Source organism: Pteronotus mesoamericanus, unplaced genomic scaffold (assembly GCF_021234165.1).
Source record: "Pteronotus mesoamericanus isolate MK-2021 breed Mesoamerican mustached bat unplaced genomic scaffold, CSHL_Meso_final scaffold_533, whole genome shotgun sequence".
In the NCBI taxonomy this organism is placed as follows: domain Eukaryota; kingdom Metazoa; phylum Chordata; class Mammalia; order Chiroptera; family Mormoopidae; genus Pteronotus; species Pteronotus mesoamericanus.
The window spans coordinates 6,232,029-6,252,483 of NW_026555320.1; the positions used below are offsets into that span (position 1 = coordinate 6,232,029).

The following is a 20,455-nucleotide window of genomic DNA, read 5'->3' on the forward strand; positions in this document are numbered from 1 at the left end:
ACCGGCCTGGTGACAGAGCCGGCCTGGGGGCAGCCTGCCGCCTGGGCGCTGAGTCCTGTACGGCCAGCTTCTAGATTACTTTATGTGCGGCACAGCTGCTCCCCAGCGTGGGTGTCAGGATGTCTGTTTCCGTGAGCTCGGGATGCCCGGACCCGAACTGGCCACGCTGTATAATCCGCATACGCGCTAGGGGCCACGCGCCCTCCCCGGGCTCGGGAACAACTAGCTGCTCTTGGGCGATGCCTGTCACAGGGCCACCAGGCCGCAGGGAGGGCTGCGCCCAGGTCTGATGAAACACAAGGCCAGTGCCCAAGTCCCCTGGGACCAGGGGACGGACTCCTGGGCCCTCTGGGGCCGTGAGAAGGAGACAGGTACGTCCTGGCTGCCGGGGGAGGCGGCGAAGGTCGCAGAGGTCACAGAGAAGGGGAAGGTGGGGCTGGTGACCTGAGGGGCCAAGGGCGGGCCCTGGAGATCCCTGATAAGGACCCGTCACCACCCGCCCTCCCGTCAGCTGGCTCGCGGCCAGGGTGAGGCAACTTCCCCTGTGCCGTCACTGGGCCAGGAGACCGACCGAACGCCCCCCAAGGCTGTTTATGGTACTTTAGCCATTTCTACTGGTTTGTTCTATGCCTTTCTTGATCTTACAAGTTTTAAACTTTGAGCTCTTACTACCTTTATAATTTTTGTTTGTTTGCTTAAGCCTATTTAAACAGCTGTTGGAAGTCCTTCATCCTTGGTTCAGGGGAAAACCCTTGGCCTTCATCGTTGAACACACGCGTGTTCACACACGCACACGTCTGCTCCCTACCAAGCGCTCCGCACACACAACATCCCGCCAAACAGGGTCCATCACCCGTGGGTCTGTGTGTTGGAAAACATCTTTTTGACCAAAATGGCTTTACTGAAGGTCAGCCCTGCCGAGGCCACCTGTGTGACAGGAAGATGTCACCTTTGTCACCATCCGTACAACCTCAGTAAGAGTTGAGGGGAAGGCCCCCAACACGACACTGGCGTGACGGGGGCTGCGAGAAGGGTCCACAGCTTGACCTCTTGCTCTGATTCGTCAGTCCCTTCCCAGCCCCCTGGGACGGACCGCCCCGGACTCGGACCCTGAAGGCGCCCCGGCCTCTTCCCACAGGTCTCCCTCCCACGCCCGCGCCCCTGCCCCGGGCACGGGCCCTCTCAGGCCCCTGAGCGCCAACCAGCCTGGGGAGAGTGGCTTTGTGGACGCAGAGCCAGCGACGGCACCCGAGGCCCCGGGGCCCAGCTCCTGGTGTTCTGCGGGGGGCGCTGCGGTGCTGCAAGGAGGCACCGAGGGCTCGTCCGCCTGAGTGGCTGTGATGCCAACGACTCCGGCTAAAACCAACGGCTTCCCTCGTGCTCGCGTTCCCGAGGGACATGCAGGCGGGCTCCGCTCTGAAGAGGCAGGGCCGCCAGAGTCCTGGCCGTGGGCGCTCGACGAGGACCCGGCGCCGTCCGGCTGACAGCGTTTCTGTCCAGGCCGGCCCCACACCGCTCAGTCGCCTGGGGCACCGTGGCCTGGCTCTGGGCGACCTGGCCCCTGCTGACAGTGAAGAGGGACCGACGGTGTCGAGGCCTCGGGGCCACAGGGGGCCTGGGGGCGGGGGGCGGGGCGGGTGATGTGCCACCGTCTCCCGTGCGCACGCAGCAAGCGCCAACCTCGTCCCGAGACGCGGTGGGGACTCAGTGGGGGACTGTCGGGCGCGAGCCCCACCTTCACCTGCAGCACAGGTGTCGTGCACGGGCTCGGGGGCCACGCGTGGGGGCTGCGGGCGTGCCCTGCGCCGTTGTGGGGTCAGCTCCCTTCAGGCAGATCATGGCTGTGATCCACTCGTGGTGACAGTGCCTAGCCCATCCCCCACGCGGGTCAGACTTGGGGTAACCGGAGAGCTGAGGGCGCGGGCCGAGTGCCGCGTGATAAAGGAGGCCGCCTGCGCAGGGTGCAGCAGGCGGGTGACCTCATACCTTCCAGACCAGAGGGCAGAGTGTGCGGGGGGCCTGGGCGGGGGAGGGGGGGCTCGGGCTTGGCAGCTGCTCTGTGCAGCTGCCACTGACGCAGACCCAAGCTCAAGTGCACAGGGTGGGGCGGGAGCACACCCGCTGGCTGGGAGGCCAGGCTGGCGGCGCCGACACGCTGTTTCCAGCCGCCGAGAAACTGGGCCAGACCCCTTCTCACCCTCCCGCGCGCCTGCTCTTGAACTCTGCCCCGGTGCCGGCCAACTTCAGAAGCATTCTGGGAGTCGTGTCAGAGGGCAGCCGGGCTGTGTCCTCGCTCACAGAGAAGGGCTTTCGGAGCTACAGGGACACTGTGACTATGGCGTGGCCTCCCAGGGTAGGCAGGAGAGCCGATGAAAGCTCGACCCTCCTTCCTGGGAACACGGGGAGCTGTCCCTGCGGGAACTGCAGGCAAAGCCCTGCTCACTGCCGCACGTCTGCCCGGACGCAGAGGATTTCCACGATGGCCTCCCAGCCAGGCCCTGCTGGTCCGGCGTGGGGGGATGCAGGCAGGCGGCCGGGCGGAGGAGGGGTGGAGGAGAGCTGGGTGGAGGAGAGCTGGGTGGACGCCCTGCGGACTGCGCCCCGCTGCCCTGCTCTCCTGCGCCCCGAAGTCCTGTCTGCCGTGGCCTCCAGTTCTTGTGTCCTGACCTGAGAGGCCGTAGTGGCTGTGTGAACGCTTCTGTTCATTCTCCTGTCGCCTCTGCCACGCCCCTTCCCTCCCTGCACACGTCCAGGGCCTCCCTGCTATCAACTGTGACCCCCACGTCGCTCTGGGTCTCTGTGACGGTCCCAAGTTGCCCCTCTCGCCCCTTCACACGTGCTCCCAAGGCAGAGAGCCGCTGTCCTCGCTTTGGAAAGCACTGTCTGCAGCCTGGACGGCCCCAGGCTCTCGCGCAGCTCAGGGAAAGCGCCAGGCCTGGACCAGCTCCCCTTTTAAACAGGAGGTCAACCGCGCAGACTTGAGCGCCCACGGTGACCTTGCCCCTGGTTCACACACTGCTTCCCAGCTGTGAGTCTGCCTTATCGGAGACAGATAAGCGAGGTAAGAGGCCCGAGGTGCCCTACCCTGTGCCCTCAGGCAACGGTTTGCTGGTGGTTCATGTGCTCAAAACCCGCCCCCCGCCCCAGCCCCCGGGGCGGGGGCGAGTGCAGGCAAAAGGCTTTCCTGATGAGGGGTCTCAGCAAAGCGTTTTCCGGGAAGCTGGTCTCCTGGACCTGCCCTCCCACGAGAAAGGGAGGACCCCGTGGGCCGCCACGGCGACCACTGTGCTCTGGAAGAGTGCCTCTGCTTTCATGTCCCTCGACAACTAGTTTCTGGAGAGGTCAGGTGACCTAATTAATGCCAGCTGGCCCACGCTGGGAGACCCGCAATGGAACTGTGTGTGTGTGGGGGGGTGTGTGTGGGGGGGATGGAGAGGGAGCGCAAGCCGCCCACTGCCCGCCACCCGTGAGGAGGTCAGCCCCAGGCTGCGGGATGGGGGGCTGGTCGCGCTCGTGCTGCACCGTCGGGGGCGGGACAGACTCCCATCCACATGAGTCACCTGGGCGAGGACGCCCAAGTCTGGCTGTGGTTCTCGTGAACTGTCTTTCCCCTTTAACTCAGACACCGCACCCTCCCAGATGAGGCCACCAAGGCACTGTCCCTCTGTTCCAAGTGTAAGCGAGAGCACAGCCCTTGAGGTGAGTGCTGAGTGGAGGCACTGGCGGCAGCTGGGAGAACTGCACCCCACGGAACACGCCCTCCCCCGCATTCCTGAGGAGCCCTTCCTGTTCCCACGCTCCTCCCCTCTGCTGAGGGTGGGCCCATCGGCCCTGGGGGGCAAGGGGGGGGTCGGAGAGGCGCAGGGCAGCCGGGACGAGGAGCCGGCGTGCGCCGGGCTCCGCAGGCCTGGGTGTGAAGCTTAGCTCCAGCACTTCCTGCGGGTGACCGCCCTGGGCGGTAGGGTCCCGTCTGCGAGATGGCAGCAGAGCTGCCTCCAGGGCCCCAGCAGGGGTGCCGAGGGGTCGCGCAGCCCCGCGCCTACATCAGCGGGTGCCGACCAACCACCACCGCGCTGGTCATCCCCAGACCCCCCCGGGGACGGCGCCGCCTCCGGGCCCCTCGGGCCACCGTGGGAGCAGGGCCTGCCCGGTTACTGTGCCCACCGGTCAGCTCCCTGGCCGTCCTGGGGGATGAGCCAGAGCACCTGAGACATTGGGAGAGCCTGCCACCTGGTGAGGAGCCTCCCATCCGCCACCAAAGCCACCGCTGACCACGTGGCCATGCCAACAAGGCACAGCTCGCAGGTGCGGATGTGAGATCTGTGTCCTGAGCTAAACAGATCCCTTGCACTTAGGTTCTCGCCTGGTTTTTATGAGCCTCCCCTCTTAACGCTTCTTGGCTTTCTAACTTTCAAGAGTCACTTAGTCTGCTTTTCACATTAAGGGCCGGCTCTCTCCTCAGCACGCCCGTCTGCTGCAGAGGGCCGGGCTCCCGGCGTCTGCTCCCTCACAGCCTGCCGGCTGGGTGAAGCTTCTGCCCCACACGCAGGGACTTCCCGCCCGCTCGCCGTGGCCCATCAGGTCACCGCCACAGGCTCGCACGAATTCTCGCCTGGGCCGGCGCTGGAGGGGAGCCAGGCGGGCCGAAATGACTTACAAGAGGGCACGGAGCACTGTGTCACCGCGGACATCTCACTGCAGTTCAGGGTTCACAAAGGTGTGCGTAAGACACGGGCTACCTGCCACCAAAACGCGACATGGAGCCCTGAAACGCCAGCGCCCTTGGGGACAGGGCACCCGGGGCGTGCCCCGCTGCTCTGCGCTGCCAGCGCGAAGCGGGGCCCCTCCGTGGGTGCCTCTCTCGGGAAGGACAGCCCTGGCCGGGCCTGTCAGGCACTGGGCGTCCTGGGGAAGGCTGGGCTCCCCAGGGGCCAGGCTGTTCACAGCGCCGCCTGCAGTCCAGGGACAGACGGGCCGGCGGTCCCAGTGTAACCAAGAGAGACGCTAACCCAGAACCCGGGGCCCCCCCCTCGCCAGAAGCCCCTGCCCTGGGGAGGACGCGGGATGGGAGGCCTGAATGTGCACGGGAGTCGCCATCTGTGACCGGTTCCACGCAGAAAGAGCCATCCCTGCCCTGCCTCAGGGTTTAAGGAGGCTTCAAACCATGAAACTTAGGAGTAAGAACAGGAATTTCCCACAGCAGGAACTGGTGGAGCCACGATGCCCACTGTTCCGACTTTCCTTCTTTGGCGGCAGCCACAGGTGCCTTGCACGGCCCGGAGTACGGGAAGGGCGCTGGTGTCAGTGTGCCCTGTGCTTCCGCGCTGGCTGCTCCACTTGTCTGCCTGCGCGGGCCTGCGGACCCTCCCTCCTAGGGTGTCCGCGCCCCTGGCGCCCGCAGGCCCATCCCTTTCCTACCACCCAGTGGACGTGTGAGGCGCTGCTAACCCGGTGGCAGGCGGTGACTGAGGTCAGGAAGCCCGCGGCGTGCCCTGGGTCACGTAGCCAGGAAGGGGCAGGGCTGGGCTCTGACTGTGGGCTTCTACCCCCAGGGTCCGGTTCTTAGCCTTGTCTCCACCCCCAGCGACCCTTCAACGGTGTTCAGAAGCCGCAGGTATGAAGGGACCGCTGTCCCGGGCCCCCCGGTGCACGCGTGCTGCCGCCAAGGAGCCCTGCTCGAGAACAGCGCCCCCCTCCCAGGGACCCCAAGTCCTGCGTCATGTGATCCACCCCGGATGGCCAGCACAGCGTGCCCCGGCACGGCCGGGCGGGCGGGTCCAAACCATGAACCGAGCGTGCTGGACTGTACTGGGTGGTCGTTTTCTAAAGTCACCCCTCAGAAACCAGGTTTTATTTAAGGCAAAAAACCACCAACTGAACCACCGAACCATCAAACCACCAAACTGACCAACCCGTCCGTTGCCAGGAAGAGAGGTCGGGCCCAGGGAGGATGCCAGGCCACGGAGGGCGAGCTCGTTACAGCCCAGCCCCGGGGCCGCGCGCTGCTCTCCGAACCCCTGCATTTCCTCCTTTACAACGAGGACGGGACCACCCGCATGCTGCTTCTGAAGGTCCCTCGAGGGGACGCACAAGGCCTGGAGGGCAGGGCCCGCGAGGGCTCAGCGCACGGCAGAGGCTGCTGCTCCACCGCCTGCCCGCCCCTGCCCCCGCCCCCGCCCCCGCCCCCGCCCCCGGCAGCGCGCTCACCTTGATCATCTCCGCCACGTAGCTCTCAGGCCCCGTGTACTCCGTGGAGTCCTTGACCTTCACCAGGACGATGAAGCACAGGTAGTGCCACATGTTGTGTTCCTCCTTGATGTGCTCTTCAAAGGTGACCGTCTTGTTGTCAAACTTGTCTCTTTCTAAGCCTGCAGAGAGAGGACAGCCCGGGCCCCGGTGAGCGGCCCCGCACGGGCCCCGTGCCGTCTGTACGGGGGTGGCCCGCCGGCCTGAGAGGCGGTCACGGAGGGCGCAGCAGGCGCCCGCCGGGCTGGGCCCCACCTCTGCCGCTCGTCAGTCGCTTTTTGGTCTCCAGGTGCCTGGGGGGCCCTGTCAGGCGGAGAGCCAGCCTGCCGCTCCCCTCAGGAGCGCTCAGGTGACACTCATGCCCAGCAGGCAGCCGGGGGATGGCAGGTGCCCTCGCCCAGGTAAATGCCCACGTGCAGGCAGGTTAAAGGGTTTGGAGGCGACAGAATGAGGACCAAGAGAACTTTGGGCACAGCCTGAGCTCTAGCTGCTAAGCTCATGTTCGCAGAGGGCTCGGCGAGCAATTCTGAAACGGGCTTCTGTGACGCCTCGGGCTGCGCAGGTACACAGGCAACCGAGGTGGGTCGCCGAGCCCGGGTCCTGGCTGCCGGGGAAGGGGGCCCCGGTGTGGGAAGGGAGCAGCAGAGCGAATGCCGGGATGCCGAACCGGCGCGCGAGGTTCCGGTGCGAACCCATCCCTTTTATGCCGAGAGCTGGATACAGATGTCTGTGCATAGACGTGCGCACACGTGTATTCACACGCACACACACACACAGACCCTCTAAACCCACGCCCTCACAAGCCGCCAGGAACGAGCGTTCCTTGCCCCAGATCTCGGCTTCTACAGGCCACTCGCCACTAGAGCGGCTCAAGGCTCCTCGGGCCCCCTGCTGACGGCAGGCTAGGTCGGGAAGGCACAGGGGAGCTTGAGCCTGGATTTTCTCGTTTTAAAAAGGTGTTAAAAAAGGTGAGGAGGTGCACAGAAAACGACGGCGACGTCCCACGCCAGCAGCAGCCCGCAGGGGCTCGCAGGGCGCAAATCTGGGGCCACCGGAGTGTCGCACGGGCCCCGGCAGCACAGGAGCATGATCCACTGAATCAGAGGAGAGGAAGGTATTTCTTACAATAAAAAGCCAGAGAAATTGTACAAGAATAATAAAATCAGGAGCCATCCTTTGGTGCCCAACGTGAGGGCCGATCCAGGCAGCCATCAGCACAGGGTGCTGGAGCTGGCAGGGTCGAGCTTCCTTTGGGGAACAAGATATTTTCAGTCAAAGTGTCTCCCCGTGACTCCGTCCTTAACTGCAAAGAGAAAAATAGTAACTCTCTGGTGGGGAAGGAAACTCAGTCACCCCCACCAAGGAAGCCGAGGAGAGGCGCCCAGTTAGGAGCCGGTCTGTGCCCTCGAGGGGAGGCCAGGACGCCCGCCTCTGGGAACTTCCCACAGCAATGCGGGGCCTCAGTCTCACCGGGGACGCGTCGGGCACCCAGGGCGGGGCAGCCCCCCCGACCGCCGACCTGCCTTCCTCAGAAGCGCCAGCAGAGGCCACTGAGGCTGCAGAGGCGGGGCGGCCGGGCGCAGCGCACAGCCTGGGGACTGCCACCGGCGTGAAGGCCTTGCTGGGCTGGAAGGCGAAATGCAGCTGGGTCTGCGGAAAACAGCCCTCATCTGGGGGTGCTCCCGCGCGGACGGCCTCACGGCGGGCCCACGGGACAAGGCTCTCGCCTTGAGCAGCGACACAACGAAGTATTTAGGGCCAAGGGGGAGTTGTGTCAGCGTCTCCCCCCGGCGCTTCAGAAGGACTGTGTGTGTGCTCGCGCGCGAGGGAGAGAGAATACAGCAAATGAGGTAAACTATTACTATTTGGGGAACTTGGGTGAACAGTATATAGAAACTCTTTGTGCTATTCTTACGACTTGCCTGGAACTCAGGAAATTACGTCAAACAAAATGCTTTCAAAGATTTTGCAGGGAGGAAAACCCTCACTTTTGAGCGTGCGTCCTGGCAGGAAGCGCAGGGACTCAGGAAGCGTGCCACGGACGGCGCAGACACGGCTCCCCGGCTCCCAGGGCCCGCGCGACGAGCCCGCGCGCCCTGCCGCTGGGAGGGCGGCTTTCCGGGAGTCCGTGCGCCTCTCCCGCAGGGACGTTCGCTGCCCGTCGCCTGCGCTGTGCGGGTCCCCGCCGAGGGGGGCGCACAGCCCAGCTCTCCCCAGCCCCGCTGTCGTCAGGCAAGTTCACGTCACTGTGCCCACGTCACAGAAGAGCAGCCCAGGGTCAGAGACGTGAAGTGACTAAAGCAAGGTGACAGGCTAGTCGGTGGCAGAAGCTCACGCAGAGCCCTGCCCCGAACTCCCCCACATGCACTTCACACGTGACGTCTGACATCTGCGTCATCAGCAGTGAAACCATCGCGGGCTGGAGCCGAAAGGAAAGGCCCCATTCCACTCACTTCAGGGTAAGGGACGGTCGGTGCCCCAATGACAAAAAGACCCCGCGGTGCACCCATTTCAAGCGATGCGCGATCACACGTCCGGTCCCCAAAGCCCCGCTCCTCACGGCTCGCCGGCCCCGCCGCTCCAGCCGCGTCCTGGCGGCGAGCAGGCAGGAGGGGCCCCCAGCGAGCCCGCCGCACTCACCGCAGATGAAGCACGTGGTCTTCAAGATTTCCTCTTTCTTCTGCTTCTCGCTCCTCAGGTCTGCGAAGGTGTCAATGATGACCCCAAAGATGAGGTTCAGGACAATGATGATGACCATGAAGAAGAACAGCAGGTCGTAGATGACGCGAGCGGCAAAGAGGGGCTCCTGGAACGAGGCGTCTCGGTCAGCGGGCCCCCTCTGCCCCCACCACCTCTGGTCTGCAGAGTCCAGGCGGCAGGGAGGGCTCCGCGCACCCAAGGCAGGTGCCCCGTTTTGACACTGGGCACGCCCCCCACCGATGCCCGCCGTCGGCCAGCAGCCGCCTCGGGTGTCAAACTGGAAGGGCCACTGCCCATCTCTCTGCACCCTGCGTCTCAACTGTGAATTCTCCTGTGCCCGGGGACCCATCTGCATGGGCGGAGAGCTGAGGGGTGTGGCAGTGCGGCCCGGTGGGCCAGACCCCACCCTCAGAAATGGTCACTGAAGTGACTGGGGGACTGGTTCCCTCACACGGCGTCCGTGTGTTGAACAGAGAGGAAAGGAGCCCCCAGAAGCCCCCCTGGGCTGCTTGGGTGGCTTCGGTCTGCGCCCCCGCCCACCGCCCAGCGGCCTCCCTGGGGACGCAGCCACCTCTTTGGACGGCTTCCTGAGCACGTCGCCCACGCCGCCCCCGCTCCGCAGCCCATGGCTCAGCACGGTGACGATGCACATCAGCAGCGTCTCGCACGTGTGCTCTTGGTCCTGCTCCGTCTCATCGGCGGGAAGTGGCTCTGCCAGTGCAAGTCGCGGGACGGGGACAAGAGAGAACGAGAAGAAGGCGGCAGGTGTCACCCTCTGCTTCTAAAAAGCCCAAGTCATCTGGGGCGACTGTTTTTATCGCTACCCCCTGCGCGTGTCCCGAGCCACGTTAGAACTGCCCTTCCCACCACGAACTGTGAAACATGGCCTGTCCTTTTTGGATTTTAAACTCGGGTCCCAGCTCTGAACAGGCGTCAGGCCTTAGAGAAGCTGCTGATACTCCGAGCCACGGGCCCCTCTGTCCCCCTGAGGGTGTGGCCGCCGGACCAGGCTCTCGCCGGCGGTGTCGTGAGGGCCCTGCCCAGCAGCAGGCTGCTGCAGGTTTTCCGGGCAGGCCACTTCACTCTGGAGGCTGTGCTCTGTCCCTGGTTTCCTCCCTCGGTGCCCTGCTACCTTCGCTCTTTTCCCCAGCTGCTGCGAGAGTGGTCTTGCAAAGACGGGTTATCTCCTCCTATTGCTTCCCTTTCAAGAACCTCCAGTCACCTCCTCAGCCTGACATGCAAGACCCTTCACGATCTGGCCCGCTGTCAGCCTCTCTGCTTTCCTTTCTTGCTACTCTTCTTCCTCCGAATCCGCGTCTCCCTAACGCCGCTGCAGGGTTAGGCTGCCTCCACGCCTGTTCCCTCCCCCTGCGATGCCTGCCCCCCGCCCCACCCTGCGGCTGCAGCGGGGCCGTTGGGCGCAGCTGTCACCTCCGTGGGAATACTCCTACTGCACGGTTAGGTTGGTGCCTACCTTCTGTATTCCGTCCTCATTCCCGGCACTTAGCAGCTCTCAAGTAACCCCCCGCCTCCACCCCCCTCTTCATTATTATTGCATCTTAGAGGACAGCCCCGTCCCCGGCCAGCAGTGGACTCTCAGGGAATCCTGGCGGAATCAGCGAAGCCGATCTTCTCTTCCCATAGAGACTCCTTGTCTCTCCGTCTCCCTCCGCCCCCCAAGCCTTCCCCTTTGCCGGGCCTCGCCTCTGGAGGGCCCCGGCACTGACGTGGGGCTCCGGGCCGCGCGGTCCTACCTTCTCTGGGCGCGGCGGCGGAGCAGTTCTCCCCGGTCCCTACTCGACACACGTCGGAGTAGAGGAGCTCGCTCGCCAGACTCTCGGGGCTCTCTGGGGTGGGGGGGAGAAGGACATTTTGTGAGGCACAGTCTCGCGGCAGATGGTTACCCTACGCTCCTGCACATACATTCCAAGCAGAGATGCAATTCACACTTTCGCTCGGTGATCTGGATGGGAGAGGAGCCAGGAGTGCCAGTTCCTGGAGGCTCACGAGGAACCTCGCGCTTAAACAGCACCTCTCCAGCCTCAAAGACAGGCAGCTGAAACTGATGAACACGACCGGGCAGGCAGGCTCCTGCCCGGCTCACGCCAAGCCTGCACCAGAACCGCCAGCGGGCACGAGCGTGAGTCCAAGGTCAGACCGGTGCAGTCCAGATCGAGATGGTTCCAGTAAATGTCATTTTGTGTCAACATGGAGGCTGCGGTGCTACGCAGCATGTGGGAGGGGCAAAGGCCACCTGGCTGAGTCTCAACCACTCTAGCTGGTTCCTTGGATGCAGGTGCCTGGCTACCTGATGAAAATCGGTAGTATTTCACCTAATAGTTTCAAGTGCTTTAATTGAAGGGGAAGAGCCCTTGGGTGCCACTCAAGGATGTAATCATGCCTTTTCCATTCTCAGAACCGGAAATCTCCTCTGTATATAAATTAACACAAGCTCACTGCTAACCGTGCACAGAGCAAGCAAGGCCAGAGCCGGCCACTGCTGGCAGTTTGAAGTATATTCTTCCATATTTTAAGAGCTGTCAACTTCTTAATTTACAAAAAAACAAAACAAAAAACTGTCACACACAAGAAAACCCCATACATGACCCTACTGTAGCTATTCTGCAATTTCCCACTGTATCTGTGGGTCTCTAAAGATGCCTCACACCTGCAGGGCCCCGGGGCGGCCCTTCTCCAACAAGCACACTCTGCAGCTCAGACGCTTCCAGTCTCCCGCGGCAGCGAGCGCTCTTCCGTCCCCGCCGGCCCTGCACGCAGGCGCCAAGCTCTCCCTTCGGGGAGGTCCCTGGGCACAGGTTTCCTAAGCCAGAGGGCTGCCTATGCCTGTGCTTTCAATATATACATAGTCAGGCTGTTTCCTGAGAAAGTTGTGCTATTTTAAAATGTGGCTGCAGTGAACAAATTCAGTGCCGCAGCCGGACATTCACACTCAGCATCTGACATACTGGGCCAGCCAAAAAGTCCGTTCGCTTTCCCCGTAAGATGGCTCTAGTAGCGCATAGTTTTCTAACTTCTCTCAGAACAATTTTGTTAGACTGTGCTGTGTCAGCTGTCATATTAGCATGCATTTGAAAAACATCAAAACTGGTGAATTTTGGTGTAGTCTCTTTAATATTGAAGATGGGAGAAAATAAGCAACATTTTCAGCATATTATGCTTCATTATTCTGAGAAAGGTAAAAATGCAAAAAAAGATTTGTGCAAGCATGTGGAGAAGGTGCTGTGACTGACTGAACATGTTAAAAGTGGTTTGCAAAGTTTCGTGCCAGAGATTTCTTGCTGGATGATGCTCCACGGTTGCACAGACCAGGTGAAGTTGATAGCAATCAAATCGAGACGTTAGTTGAGAACAATCAATGTTTTACCACATGGGGGACAGTCGACATACTCAAATGTCCAAATCAATGAAGTTATTGGTGAAAATGAAAAAATGTGTCTTATTTTATAGAAAAAAGACCACACTTTTTGGCCCACCCAGCTCACACCACCCCTTCAATAAAACGAGACCTAAGCCTGTATTCAAAGCTCATCCCTTGGGAGACGCCTACGTCGCTCATGGCGGCGTTGCCTTCAGTTCCGTTCATCCGGAAACTTCCTCCCCGCGCAAGATCCCAACCCACCTGGCAGAGCTGTGTCATTGGGCAGCCGGTCCACTTCCAAGATGAAGTCATCCTTGAAGAAGAGGTAGCCAACGATGGAGAACAGGTACACCAGGATCAGAGCCAGCACCGCCGTCAAGATGATGGACCGGCCGTTGCGGGTGACGCTCTTGATGACATTCAGCAGGGTCTCTTCTCTGTACACCAGATCGAAAAGCTTCCAAAGCAGACAACAGGGAGATGATGGGGCGACTTGAACACGCCCCTCTATCAGAGGCTCCCCGATGCCCCGTAAGGAAAACTGGAGCCCAGAAGCCTTGCCCTATACCCTGCCACTTCCCACATGCCTGTCTTCACGGTGAAAAACGAGATGCTAGCGGCGAGGATGCCTGGCCAAGGAAGCAGGGGAAACAGGGGCAGCTTTGGGGCACGTGTTCGGAGAAGAGGCCTGGGAATAGGGAAGGCGCAGGGCGGAGCCGGTGCATTTGGGGAACAAGAGGGGTGAGGAGGTCTGGGCGTGCATCCCCTTGGGGAGCATTCACTGGGCGTCCCCACGGGCCGCCCTGTGGGTCGGTCCAAGAGCCCTGTGCTCGCCTTCGGGAGCTCTGCTTCCTGGGGGCAGGGGCGGGGCAGGCAGCAAGGACCTCGGAGTTGGACGGCGGCCGAGCTCCGCTGCCTGCCGCGACCAGTGCCCCTTGACCTCGGAGGCCAGCGCCCTCCTCTGCAGAATGTAGGACAGCGAGTTGCGGCGAGGACTAAGGATACGTACGCAGTGCTTAGCACACGGTCACAATTTTGTGCTGAGTAAGTATGTGATAAATAGTAATTATCACTAATTTCCTGATAAAGACACCAGGCCAAGGCCACACTGATACCTCGTGGCAGGGACACCAGGAAGCCTAAGCCTTCCTCTGCCCTCATGGGGACAGTGGCCCCAAGGACACAGCGGGCTCACACCTGGGTCTGCCCTCTGCCCGGGACCCGCTCTTTGCAAGGAGGTGGCTTCATGAGCGATGGAGGGTCGCCGTGGATCCTTACAGGTGGGGGACCAACGGCAGGCTTCCGGGGGCTCTCCGATGCCTGGCTGAAGGGGTGGCACAGAGGGACTGGAGGGGGTGCTACGGGGTGGTTCTCGGGCCGGGGGGTGGGGGCTCGTTTTGACCTGGCCCGTGTTCCCACTGGGCCTGAAGGTGCCTCTGCCCCAAAGTGGCTTTGGGCACAGCCGAGCGAGTCAGGGGACGAGGGTCTGAATCCCGACTCCGCTTTTTGTTCATTGTGGGAGGTTCCTAGGGCCCCGGAGGCTACCCCTGCAGACCTCGGTGCCCTCATCTGTAAAGCCGTGGTCCAAGCCCACTGCCGCCACCGCCTTTGACACCAACAGGAACATGCCCTTCCGCTCGCAGACGAGCGAAGGCCCAGGTAGCCCAGAAAACCCCAGGGCGCCCACGAGGGGCGTCCAGCCCCCGCCGAGTTGGATTCTGCAGTTCTCTAAGGGCAAGCTGAGCCCCGGGGGCACTCGCTGGGGGAGGGCCGGACCCGGGAGCAATGTGGGGGGCTGTGGCGGGGGTGCCAGGTCCCGGCGCGGGGACGGCGGCTGGGGCGGGGCCCCGGCGTCACCTCCCCGCGCTGCGCCGATGTCACGTGCCTCAGAGGCAGCTGGGGAGCAGGCTTCCAAAGGCGCTCCCAGTGAGCACTGAGCGCCGGGCAGCACCTCGGCTGCAGGACGGGGAGGCCCGCGTGGGCGGCGGCGGTGCCGGCTGGTGTCACCCGGCGCCGGCACTGCCGGCATTGCAAACGACCTGGAGGAGGACACGTGCGCGGACAGAAAAGGAAACGAACTCGGCTGCAGGGGACGCCCAACTCTCCCCGGGGGAGACGGCGTCGCCCGCAGGGGCCCTCCTGGCCCCCGAGGCCCCTCAGCAGCGCCCGGGCCGACTGCCCACCAGGCTCCGCCTCCTGCCGCGGGGGACGGGGCTTGGCTGGACTGCAGACTGACGTCTCCCTGCCACGCCAACCCAAGCCCAACCCAGGACAGGGCTGCAGGAGACCAGCAGGCTGAGGACAGACCCAGAGCCCTGAGGGCTTCCAGCACAGCGACCAAGGGGGCCGCAGAGGGGCCATCTCAAGCGTATCCGGGGCCCCTCTGCCTAAACCCCCCAAGTCTAGCCAGAGCTGCGTGAAAACGGGGGCGCGAACCCAAGGCCCCGGCGGAGGCGGGAGCTACCCCGCCAACCCGGTGGAGACTCCTGTGGGTGTGGGTGGGGGAGGGCGCCCGTGACGACAAAGACAGAAGCGCGCGCCGCAGGTGCCGGCTGCCAGGAAAAGGCCGAGGTCTGCGCTGCTCTCGCGCCACGTGCCCCGGCCGCTGTGCTCCTGGCGGCGGGCCTGCGCCCTGGAGGCTCCTGCGGCCCCGCCAACGCCGTGGGCAGGGGCGACTGCCCTGTTAGACCAGGCGTTGCTGCCGCCACCACTCACAGGAGGGGTCTGAGAGGGCGGGGAGAGGCGGGAGGTGGGGCACGGGGCCCTCCTCGCTTCCCGCACCGGCTCCCGGGCCCGGCGCTCACCAGCAGGCTGTAGAAGAACTCGTGGACGAACAGCCCCATGGCGCAGATCAGCAGGTACAGCAGGTGGTACAGGAACTCCACGTCCAGGATCATGGCCCGGTAGCCCCGGGTGAAGGTCCCGCAGTTGCCCACGAAGCTCATGAGGAAGATGATTTTGTTGCAGACCTGGGAACGAGACAGCCAGCCGCGTAAGCGCGCCTGCTCAACAGTCCAGCCTCTCCGGGCAGGCGCAGGCCAGCGGCGCACCCAGGGCCCACCGAACCCGCCACGGACCGTGGTGCAGAGCTAAGTCATTTCATCACTTTGCTTTTCAGGTACATGAGAAGTTACAGAGCAGTCAAATGACTTCACGTGCCACGGCGGCACTTGTGTGCGACAGAAACAAAATTAACACATACTGAAATTACAATTTTCAGAACGAGATGTGAATCATTTCTAACCTTCTTGGATGAGTTAGTCAAACACAGAAGCCACCTCGCCGCCCCCTGCCCTGTGATCGGCGTGGCTGAAGGTGCTGGCTGGGTCTGTGCTGCGCTGCGGGCCGACCGGGCTGAAATTCAGCGAGGAGCAGGCAGTCCCGCCTCACACCCTCGGCTCCCAATTTCACAGGGAAAGGGAAAACTTCCTCGGGGTAAAAATGGAGGGGGCTCCAGGGTGAGCTCTCCCCCCTGCATCCTCTTCTGGAAACAGCCCCCCCTTTCCCTGAATCAGCCCGTGGTCCAGGGCGTGGGGGCGGGGGGAGCTCCATCGCAGCCACTCAGTTCTCACACCGGCTGGCAGTGCGGGCTGGCTCAGGGGCAGAAACGGGGCCCCCTGGAGCCAGTGAAACCCCCGGAGGTCATCCCGGGACTGCAGCAGGAGACAGTTCTGTTCCTTCCCCGACCTTGAACCCGAGAGGGCGCGAGCGTGAACCTGTCGGCCCAGCACGGAGCCTCCCAGGGCCACCGGCGCCGACCTGGAGGGGCCCGGGGAGCTGGCCCTGCCACCCCCCCCCCGCCCCCACGCTAACGTTGTTTTAAGTGGTCATTTGCTGTCTGACTTGAGTCTTTGCCGAACTGGCCCACGTTAAAGGGGAGAGGCCAGGCACCCCGAAGAGCGAAGGAGCCCCCAGAAGACAGCCTCTGGGCCGCTGGGAGATCTCCCTGCTGTTGCTCCGTTTATTCTGTGTCTCGTTCTGCAGTAGCTTTGTCCCACTGCCGGCGATGCCGGCACAGTCCCTGTTCCTACCCTGGCGTATCTTTGTCACTCTCCTCGTTCATTTCCAAGGACCACAGTCAACACCGTAGCTTGCCCCGTCACCTCAGGCCCCCCAAGTCAACAATTTAAGTGTTTCCACCCTGAAAACGAAGCCTTTGCGTGGCTCCATTTCATCTGGCTGCTTTCGGTTCCCAGCCGCCCACAACGGCAACTCTGGAGTTGCAGTTGCCACCTTTGTCCCTCGATCAAGACGGCGACACCCCCTGTGCCTGCAGAAAAGGACCCAGCCAGGCGCCCGCCGCTCGGGGGCGAGGCCCGGACCGCCCCCCCCCCCGCGCGCCCTCTCCCCTCTGCCCTCTGGTACCGCACCTTCCGACGGTTCCACACTGCGCCCGAGAGGCAGGCTCGCCCCCCTGCCACCCCTCATCTGCAGCGCCACCGGCGCCCCCACGGTCCCCCGCCCCAGCCCTTCCGCTGCACCCGCGTGACACGCCACCTGCAAAGGCGTTTTCTCAGGAGTGCACCTTCACAAATTCCTTTTTTTTTTTGCTCAAAAACACTCGAATCATTTCCCGCTACCGGGAAGACCCTGTCCCCGCTGGAACACGTGCAACACTCATTCCAAACGACACTTTAGGAAACGCGCGGGCCGATCAGTCTGGGGAACACCACCACACCGCTGCCCTGTCTTGGAGACGCGGGCCCCGTGCCGGCACGCTGCAGTCCGAGAAATCCCGCAATACGCACCTTCCCAGCATTTCCCGCACGGGCACAGACGGGCCGCCCACTTTCCCACCTAGGGGACCGCTTGGGACAGCGATGGAAACGGGGACGGGGGAGGAAGGCCACAGGCCGGGCTGCTGCGCAGGGCCAGGTCCCGCACGTCCCGGCGCCCTTCCCTTCATCAGGGCACAGCCGCCCGCCACCTCCCCTGAGCCCCCCGCCAGCTTGGCGGGGGCCGCCATCCCCTGAGGTCCTCGCCGCCTCTGCCCCCTGAATACCCTCCGCTTCCTAAGGATTCTCCCTTCGTGCCCTTGGCGTCTACCCTCCAACTGTCCTGAAACAGCAATTCCCAACGTCCGCCGACTCTGAAATCACCGAGTCTCTCCAAGCGTGCGACCTGCCCCCTCCCCGTGTGAACACTCCTCCTGCCTCTCCTGTTCCGTGGGCCCTCACAGAAGGGGGTGCTGTGGTCCTAGCTCATCACTGGACTTGCGGGCCAGAACCGCTGGCCCCAGCAAACCTGTGACCAGATTTGCCACACCGACGTAAGCCTCAGCCGCTCGGCTCTCCCCGCCGAACTCCTGGGAAGATGAGGCCGCCGCGCCCACAAAGGGCCCCCCGGCCGTGGTGGCTCCGCCTGCACTGCTGTTTCCATAGGCGACCCAAGCGAGACTTGCTGCACTGCAAGCTCCGGCCGAGGCTTGGGGGACCGGGGGGAGGGCGCCCCCGCCCCGCGCCCCGCGCCACGGAGGCCGGGCCTGGAGGCGGCGCGCTTACGTTGAAGGCTCCCAGGAGGAACAGCGTGGGCTGCAGCCCGACGGAGAAGATCAGCCGGAGGATGGTGGACGCGATGAAGGCCCGGATGCCGTGGGGCTTGGGCAGCGCGATGACGATGGCCAGCGAGACGAGCAGGGCTGTCCACAGCAGCCCCGACCAGTGCGGCTCCAGCGTCCCTGCGGAGACAGGTGGGGTCACGGACGGGGCCGCCGGCGCGCGTTCCCCCATGGCCTCTCCAGCCCCATCTGTCCCAACTCTCGTCTCCAATCCTCAGCCCTGGACATAACCAGCCCCTCTGTGGGCTTGCCTGCATGCCTGCTCCGCCTGCCTGGGACAGTCCTCTCCCTTTCCTGGCCACCGCAGGGAGGAGCTCAGCGGTCACCTCTTCCGGGAAGCCTCCCCTATCCCTGCCTGCTCTGTGCCTGGGGCTCCTTCCTTCTCTTAGTTCTCCATGTCCCCTGCTCACCCATACAGGACACTATTTCCTAATGCTCCCTTGGCACCTGATAGGCAGCCATCACGTGTCACACTCAGACATGTGCCCTGCTTCGCTCTCAGGGAAGGCCAAGTGGAACCCTCAGCGTCTACTGTCCCTTAGGAGCGTGTAAGGCGAAGCGCAGCCCCCGCCTGGATCAGGTTCGGGGGTTGGGGGGGGCAGAGGCAACTTCCGCATCGCCAACACCATCCTACAATCCGATTATCCTCGCAGTCAGAGGTGATCCCAGTTTTTTGTCATCTCCCGCTATTGCAAGTTCTATTTAGAGTGTCCCACGAGACGGCCTGGTTATGTAACATGAGCCAACGTGGCTAAAAATACAGTTCTGTAAAACGCTCATTAAAAACCACCCGTTTCAAATGCCGTCACTTCTTGAGTCTCCTTCAGATGTAAACAAGCAGCGTGTGGTGATCGAGGCCGCTTACATAAGGGAGTGTCCCTCTCTGCAGTGCCGGGCTGCAGGTGACAGCTCCTCCTGAGCCGGCGGCTGCCTGGTCCAGGGAGGCGCACCTCCAGGACCCGCTCCCCCGCGAAGCCCCGCTCCCCACGCCGGGCCACCCCGCTGCCCTGGCCTCCTCCACAGGGAGCCCGGACTAGAAACAGGTGCAAAGAGGCAGCAGCAGCTCTTCAGGTGCCCAGGAAGCGGGCACCGAGGCACGCGTCTCACTTCCGGGAGCTCAGCAACGGCGAGGTGTCGTGCGAGCCCTTTACGTTGCCAACCGCGTGTCCGACCCTCTCTGCCACCCTACGTGGTCGGCCCGATCGCCGCCGCCTTCCTCCAGGACAGTGACTCTCAGCGGCAGGCTGCCAGAAGTTGTAAATCACGCGCCACCTGACTATGGAGTCCAGGACCTGACCTCTTTTCCCTTAGATCGTCAAGGAGAAAAACGACAGCAGCCAACACAACAGTAGCATCTGGTGAGCGTGAATCAAAATTACACCTATTTTTTTTTTTTTTTTGTCAGACTGGCAAAAATACACGTGTTTGGGCGCCACAGAACTGCAGTCCGGTCCTCGGTCTGTGCGCGCCGTGAGAGGAGGGGTTGGGAGCCGCTGCTCTAGCGGACACTGTGTCTCAGGGGCAGACCTTGCCCGAGGCTCCGCAGGCCCTCACACGTCCACGGCCCCTGAGCACCCCATAAGGCTGACCAAGGGCAGAGCCCGTTATCCATGTCGGGGCGCAGTGAGATGCGCCTGGGCAGTTGCCACAGTCACGGACTCACCGCAGGTGGCGGCACGTCACTGCTGACAGAAGCAGGACGCGGGACCTTTTTATCGCCCAAAAGGCCTCCCGTGAGGAGGGCGTGCCCCACCCCCGCCCCCACCCCTCCAGGCAGCCACTGACTGCTTCCTATCACGGTAGCTTTGCCTCGTACAGAATTCCATAAAAATGGAGAAAATAACCAGTGGGTAGTCTTTTTTAATCCTTTCTCTTTGCAGTTTTTAAAGATTCCTTTGGGGCATCGTGTGTCTGGGTGTTTTGTTCTTTCTCCTGCCGAGGGCTACTCAACAGCATGCACCGCCCGCAGTTTGTTTGCCTGTCCCGCGATGAACGAAGGGACGCTTGCCTTGTTTCCGATTTCAGGTATAACAGAGAGGGCAGCTGGGAACGTGCAAGGACAAATCTGGGCCTGGGCCTACGCTTTCATTGCCCTTGGATGGCCACGGGGAAGCCGCGTTTGGAATCCGAAGCCCACGTCCGCCTTTGTGAGACACTGAGCCACTCCGTGCTCCTCGGTGGCTGCCGTCTGCCCTCCTCGCCAGGAATGGGAGGGGCCCCCTTGCCCCCTCCCTCGCCAGCACCGGGTGGTGTCCGTCTTCCCAAGGGGAGCCCTGCTGGCAGGTGGGCGTGGCGCGTCCCCGTGGTTCGCACCTGCACGTTCCCGTAACGGGTGACGGTGACGATCCTTTCATGAGCATACGTGTCTTGAGCGTACCGGGCCGCCTGCCTGTCTTTTGTGAAGCGTCTGATCAATTCTTTTGCCCAATGTTTTAATTGGGCAGCCTTTTTTATTGAGTCAAAAGTGTTCTTTTTATATGCCAGGTAGAAGCCTCTTACCACTTGTTTGGCACGTACTTTCTCCGGGTCTGTGGCTTGCTTTTCATTTTCTCAAGTGCTTCATCACCGCCTTC

At 62.7% G+C, this 20,455-nt stretch overlaps 1 protein-coding gene across 6 annotated transcripts in view; it reads right to left on the reverse strand.

The window, feature by feature from the left end:
- The window catches only part of ITPR1 (inositol 1,4,5-trisphosphate receptor type 1), a 223,293-nt gene that overhangs the window by 11,420 nt on the left and 191,418 nt on the right, over nt 1-20,455 (reverse strand). For all 6 annotated transcript variants that reach the window (XM_054594640.1, XM_054594639.1, XM_054594637.1 and 3 more), the window contains 7 exons: nt 17,827-18,002; nt 15,130-15,294; nt 12,587-12,782; nt 10,701-10,793; nt 9,518-9,657; nt 8,887-9,052; nt 6,208-6,368 (listed from right to left, as the gene is read on the reverse strand). In XM_054594640.1, coding sequence (XP_054450615.1) covers nt 6,208-6,368; nt 8,887-9,052; nt 9,518-9,657; nt 10,701-10,793; nt 12,587-12,782; nt 15,130-15,294; nt 17,827-18,002 — 1,097 coding nt within the window. The remainder of the gene's footprint in view (nt 1-6,207; nt 6,369-8,886; nt 9,053-9,517; nt 9,658-10,700; nt 10,794-12,586; nt 12,783-15,129; nt 15,295-17,826; nt 18,003-20,455) is intronic.